Here is a 6,461-nt window from a genome sequence, read left to right as displayed (position 1 = left end):
CACAGGTCAGGCCAGCAAACTCTTCTTTTTTAGCTGCCACCCATCATAACCTCCTTTGGAGTTGGCAGGAATCACCAATAACAGCTTTGGGGGACAGTAGTGATGAAATTCCAAGATGGAAATAATATGTAGCTTTCCACATAGCTGGCTTAGAATTTTGTTTTGGGGTTAAAACAATCACTGAGCTGTCACTGCAGTGGGGTTTCAGAGGAGACTGAAAGTAGAGGCTAGTGCTCCATTAGCAGTCTTTACCTAAAAGGATGGTTGGAATCAAGGCTGGCTGTTGATCTGGGCAAAGAACATTCCAGTCAGAGGGGCCGCAGGAATGAAGGAACAACCTTGGTATAATGCAGTGGATTTTCCAATTTTGGTAAGAATCAGAAACTTCTGAAGAGCTCATTCAAACAGCAATTGCTGGGCTATTTCCGTTCCCATAGTGTTGACAGATAGATCGAGGTGCTAGAATTTATAGAGCTAACACAGCAGGTGATAGTGAAGCTGTTGATTTGGACATCACACTTCATAAACCGCTCACATAACAGAAGCATTTAGCACCTGTGCATCAGTATCATTATGGGTTTCTCTCTGTAATTCTCCAGCAAGGCCCAATGCAAGAACTTCAACTACAGGGAAGCATCTTATACCACAGTCCCCCCACATTTCCTAGCCTGCTGGTGATAACTGAAGACCAATTGCCTGATCCTCCTTCCTGTTTCACACAGGGAAAGTGAGGTCTGGAGCAGGTCAGGGAGTTGGCCAGTGTGCCCTCCGGCTGGTCTGGGCAGAGCAGGGCTTCTATAGGAGTCCAGAGCTTTCTTCCCATCTCTCAGTCCGGGTTTGTGGGGTTGCTTCCTCTTTTGGGTGGCATTTTGGCCGCTTCTCTGCCCCTCCTCCCGCCCCTGCCTGATTGAAAGGGAAATTTGAATTTCCTCCATCTTTTCCTACAAGGGGAATTTCTCTACCTGGACTCTCCAGCCTTCCGCTTGTGGGGTCCAGAGGAGGCTCCTGACAGGAAGCAGTCTAGGTGGGTGGGTGGGGGCAGGCCAGGGAAGGTCCAGGGGGTCCTGAGAAGGTGAGAGAGGGTGGGCATGGCACTCAGGGTTCCACTGGGGTTTTCTCAGGGGCTTACACTCCCAAAGAGAAGACAGCTGACGCCTGACTGTCCTGTGGCTCCTCTGCTGAATGCTGGTTTTAGGGGAGGCCCGGGGGAGCCTGGGTAGGAGTGACAAGAGTAGAGGAAAGAGACAGAGACACAGAAATTCAGGAAGTGAGAGCAAGAGCGAGAGGGAGGGAGAGAGAGGGAGGGAGGAGGGGAGGGCAGGGAAAGACTGGGGAGAGTCAGAGACTGGGGAGAGTCAGAGACAAAGAGACAGAGACGAGAGAGACACAGAGCGAGAGAGAGACACGGAAATAATGAGGGACAGAAAATCCCCTGCGACCCACAGAGAGACAATCAACAGAGACAGGGACGAATTGTAAGAGACGCACAGACAAAAGGAGAGATACAGAATTTACGAAGAGGCATCCAGAGAAGGAGAGAGAGAGACAGACAGAGAGAGAGAGAGAGAGTGAGAACTCGGGAGAAAAAAAAAGAAACAGTAGGGCGGAGATTGGAGAGCGAGAGACAGAAAGGATGCTGAGAGATGGAGACCCAGGGAAGAGAAAGGGAAAGTTCGGCCTGGGAGGCGGGCGCTGGGATCCCCAAGTCTCCGCCCCGGAAAACGGGGCTTCCGGATTCAGTATAAAGCGCGGAGCTCGAGACTGCGGCTGCAGCCGTGACGCCGGCCATGAGCTCCAGCTCGGACGCGGTCCCGGACCCCGAAGCCCCGCGGCCGCCCGCGCTCGCCGGCCCCGCCTTCCGCCCGCTGCTGTGGGCCCTGAGCGCCTCGCTGCTGCTGGTCTCCGCCGCGGGTGCTGCCTGCGTCGTCCGCGCTTGGGTGGTGCCCGGGGCGCCCGCCTCGACCGGCCCCGGCCCCGCGCCCGGCTCGAGGCTCCCCGAGGCTCCCGAGCCTCTGCCCGACGCCCGTGCCCGCCTCCCTGACTCCCCGCAGGTGAGATACGCCCCTGCTAAGACCCCTTCTCCACCCGGCAGCCTTGGGGCGACCCCCTTCTTCACCCGGCCGACTGTCTCTTTGCTCTCGGACCCCGAGAGCACCCCTGCTTTATCCAGGACTTCGGGAGCCACCCTTCCCTTCTCCTCTCGTACTCCCCTGAGACGCCCACCTGCACCTCGCACTCTAGGGCGGGACCTTTTCTCCATCGCGGACCCCGAGGGGCACCCGCTCTTTCTTCCTCATCTCCCGGAGAACCTTGTTTTTCTCTCGGACCCCGAGAGTGTCTCCCTTTTCCTCTCAAGTCCCCATCCCCACCCCAGTTCCAAGGAGGCCACCTGGAGGGATCGCGTTTCTCTTCCGTCCTGAATCCCGGCAGTGCGGTCCGTGCAGACTCCGAGAGCTGGGGCAGGTTGAGCCTTAGCTTCTGTGTGCATGTTGGTGTGTTCTTTTGGAGCAGGGGAAAAGGAGGGCCTCCGCTCAACGCCTTCGCAGAAGCTGGGGGTCACTTTTCAGGGGGCCGCGGAAGCGGTTGGGGGACCCTCTACCCACTTTCTGCCTTTCCTCCTCAGGGCGTGGGTGTGTTCGCGCAGCTGGTGGCCAGAGATGGTGAGTATTGTGAGGATGCTCCAAGTGAACTATCCCTCCGGGGCTTCTCTTTCTGACCTTTGGGCATCTTCTACTCCTTAGCTGACACCCATCCACCCACCTAAAACCCACCCTTTCAGCTCTGAGGCTGGACTCCCGAATCCCAGCCCCCTCTGGTCTCTCACGCGGGGCTCTGGGGGGTTTATACTCTCCTTCCACAGGTTTTCCCTCCCTCCTTCCAGAGACTGTCCTCAACATCCCTTCTCTTTCTTCTCTTTATCCTTCCTGAGACCACCCCACTCTCGTTCTCCCTCCTCCTTCTGAATCCTCTTCATTCTATCTTGTCCCCCTCCTTCCCTCACCTCCCTCTCTAAACTCTTCCTTCCACCCCCAAGAGTTCCCCGCCCTATCCCTATCTCCTTTTGCATTGTATCTTCTTGTGCACATGTCCGTTTCTGTAAGTCTTTCACCCTCTACCTACTCTTCTCTGAGCACCCTGCTTCCTGACTGCCTTCCCCCTCCCTGCGTTCCTTCCTCACTTCATCCCCAGCCCCACCTCCCTCTGGGAACCTCTTCCTTCTCAGATCCCCACCACCACCTCCCCAGGGCTGTGCTCCTGCCCTTAGCCTTGCTCAGAATGCCTGCCCCCCTCCTCCTGCAGCACTGCTGACTGAGGGGCTCCTGCACTGGTACAGCGATCCTGGCTTGAAAGATGTGTTCCTGGCACCGGGCCTGAGCTACGACGAGCACACGCAGGAGCTGGTGGTGGCTGAGGCTGGCATCTACTACGTCTTTTTGCACCTGAAACTGCAACGTGTCCTAGCTGGCGCTGGCTCCGGCTCTGTCTCCATTGCCCTGCATCTACAGCCACTGGGCACAGGGTCTGCAGCTCTGGCCCTGACCTTGGACCTTCCCTCTATGTCCTCTGAAGCCCAGGACTCAGCAGCTAGCTTCCGGGGTGGCCTATTGCACCTGAGCACTGGCCAGCGCCTACGTGTCCACCTCAGTGCTGCGGCCGGGGCACACCCTGCCTGGCAGCTTGCACAAGGTGCCACAGTCTTGGGCCTCTACCGAGTGGCCACCAAGGTCCCCACTGGACTCCTTTCCCAACAGCCTTCATGACGTAGGTGGGGTTGCCACATCCTGCAGGGAGACTGAATCCTGCCTTGCTTCCTTGGGCCCTCTAGTGATGGGCCCAGGTTTCTCTACCTCATAAGGCTGGGCAGGGGTTCTGGCTGCTGACCCCCTCCTCAAAGACTCTCCTGGTCCCTCTACCACTCCTACCCCAAGTCAAACCCTTGGTATTTATTATGAGCTTGAGCTCAAAAAGTAAGTAGACTTTATATCAGTTTGTTCAACTTATATTTATTGAGCACTTACTACGTGCCAGGTACTGTGCAGGGCTGGAGAAGCATTAGCAAGCAAAACAACAACAACAAAAAACAACTTATTTATGTTAATATGGGAGAAATAAAGACTCACTCCTAGCCCCACTCTGGGATTTGTGGGCTAGCTTTTGAGGATTCATAGAATTCTTTGTTGTGTGAGTTTCATTCATTCACACAACCTGTATTTTGAGCATCTACTCTCTGTCAGGCACTGTTTTAGGTGTTGAGGATACAGCTGTAAACATGACAGAACAAAACGCCAGCTTTTGCCAAGCTGATGTCTAATAGGCTGTTTTGACACTGACTGTGATTGTGTGTGGCCTGGTATGACTGGGCCAGGGAACAGTGTAAGATAGTTTATGGTGGTGGATAATAAAGTATTTATACACTTAACAACGACTATGTCTTGAGCATTCACTGTATGTCAGATAGTGTTATTTAAAACTTATAACTACCCCAGGCTTTAAGGATGTTATTTCCATTTTACTATTATGTATGTATGCTCTTGAGGTTATTTTCCTCTGGTGTAAGTATGTAGTGGAAATACTGTCGAATGCAATTCTGCAGGACAACCGCTCGCTAACTCTGTTCAGTGACATCACAATCAACCACGGGAATCAGCAACACTACAAGTCAGGGCTTGATTTATGTTGATCTAGACTTAAAGTGATGGAGGAACTGATGTTAAGTATCTAGACTAGACCTAAAAGTGTATCTTGTTTCTACATATTGCATAGTGAATATCATACACAAAAAATCAAGAAAGTAATGTTTTCAAACCATTATCTGATTTAGTGAAGGAGCTGCTTATGTCATATACACAGCAAATGAAATGTGGTCAAACATCTTTGGTCCATTTTATCTTGGTCTTTAAAGGAAAATGAATACAATCTATATTCACTTGTTTGTCACTTGCACCCAGGGTTTGCTATGGGTAGAAGAGTGGGAAAAATTAAGGCATTCTGTAAGAGTCAACTGACTATATAGAATTTGCAATAAAATGAAGAGTATCTTCTATTTTATTTGTAAATGGTCTGCTACACAACCATTTTGCCTGTAAAGTTCATAATAAATACACAATCCATTTTCCTCCTCTGGAAAGCTGCTTGTTAAACATGCACCAGCATGCTGTTGCTCTCTCCAGATCTAGCCAGTTCCCCAGCCCCATAATTCTTGTTACCATACAGAACTTCTGCTCATTGGTCTTTATTAACTGGCTGAACCCTGGCTCTCCTTACAGATCTAGGACAAAAAGGGCTGGGTGGTCAGAGACAGAGTACAGACTTTGAAGGACCTTAAGAAGAGGGATGAAGCCCTGGCCGGTTGGCTCAGCGGTAGAGCGTCAGCCTGGTGTGTGGGGGACCTGGGTTCCATTCCCGGCCAGGGCACATAGGAGAAGCGCCCATTTGCTTCTCCATCCTCCCTCCTCCTTCCTCTCTGTCTCTCTCTTCCCCTCCCGCAGCCAAGGCTCCATTGGAGCAAAGATGGCCGGGGCACTGGGGATGGCTCCTTGGCCTCTGCCCCAGGCACTAGAGTGGCTCTGGTCGCGGCAGAGCGACGCCCCCTGGTGGGCAGAGCATCGCTCCTGGTGGGCGTGCCGTGCCGGGTGGATCCCGGTCGGACACATGCGGGAGTCTGTCTGACTGTCTCTCCCCGTTTCCAGCTTCAGAAAAAAAAAAAAAAGAAGGATGAGGCCCTGGCCGGTTGGCTCAGTGGTAGAGTGTCAGCCTGGCGTGCAGGAGTCCCTGGTTTGATTCCCAGCCAGGGCACACAGGAGAGGCGCCCATCTGCTTCTCCACCGCTCCCCCTCTCCTTCCTCTCTATCTCTCTCTTCCCCTCCTGCAGCCAAGGCTCCATTGGAGCAAAGTTGGCTCGGGCGCTGAGGATGGCTCTGTGGCCTCTGCCTCAGGCACTAGAATGGCTCTGGTTGCAACAGAGCGCGCCCCAGATGGGCGGAGCATCGCCCCCTGGTGGGCATGCCGGGTGGATCCCGGTCAGGTGCATGCAGGAGTCTGACTGCCTCCCCATTTACAACTTCAGAAAAATACAAAAAAAAAAAAAAAAAAGAAAGAGAAAAGGGATGAGTCTGACTGAGGCAGAGGTGGGGAGTTTGGCCTGCAGTGATCAGACAGGAAGGTGTGGGATGATAAGTGAAGACGTGGAAGTGGTAGTGAATAGCATTTGCCTGGTCCATCTCTATTCACGGGCTTTGTCCCTCTTGAGTGGGAAGATCTGACACTGAGCTGACACCCATGAATATGGTCATACTAATCATTATATAAATATTATTAAATCAGTTCCATGCTGGTTGGCAAGTACCTGTTATTTCTAGTTCCTGTTCCTGTGTATTTCCTCTGGACCCCTAAGGTGGCCCTTGTGACCAAGTATCCAAAGCCTTAATCCTCGAGGCTTCTCTAGAGTTTGTGGGTGAAAG

The 6,461-nt window shown here is 52.8% G+C and overlaps 1 protein-coding gene across 1 annotated transcript; it reads left to right on the top strand.

The window, feature by feature from the left end:
- Positions 1–1,732: 1,732 nt before the first annotated feature.
- TNFSF9 (TNF superfamily member 9) lies at positions 1,733–4,974 on the top strand. The gene is made up of 3 exons (XM_066253364.1): positions 1,733–2,051; positions 2,624–2,660; positions 3,301–4,974. Exons 1-3 carry the CDS (start codon positions 1,788–1,790, stop codon positions 3,759–3,761), a joined length of 762 nt encoding a protein of 253 aa, XP_066109461.1. The 5' UTR covers positions 1,733–1,787; the 3' UTR covers positions 3,762–4,974.
- Positions 4,975–6,461: the final 1,487 nt, after the last annotated feature.

Source organism: Saccopteryx bilineata, chromosome 1 (assembly GCF_036850765.1).
Source record: "Saccopteryx bilineata isolate mSacBil1 chromosome 1, mSacBil1_pri_phased_curated, whole genome shotgun sequence".
NCBI classification, from domain to species: Eukaryota; Metazoa; Chordata; class Mammalia; order Chiroptera; family Emballonuridae; genus Saccopteryx; species Saccopteryx bilineata.
The sequence above is the reverse complement of the archived record's forward strand: the minus strand, read 5'-3'. Positions and strand labels throughout refer to the sequence as shown.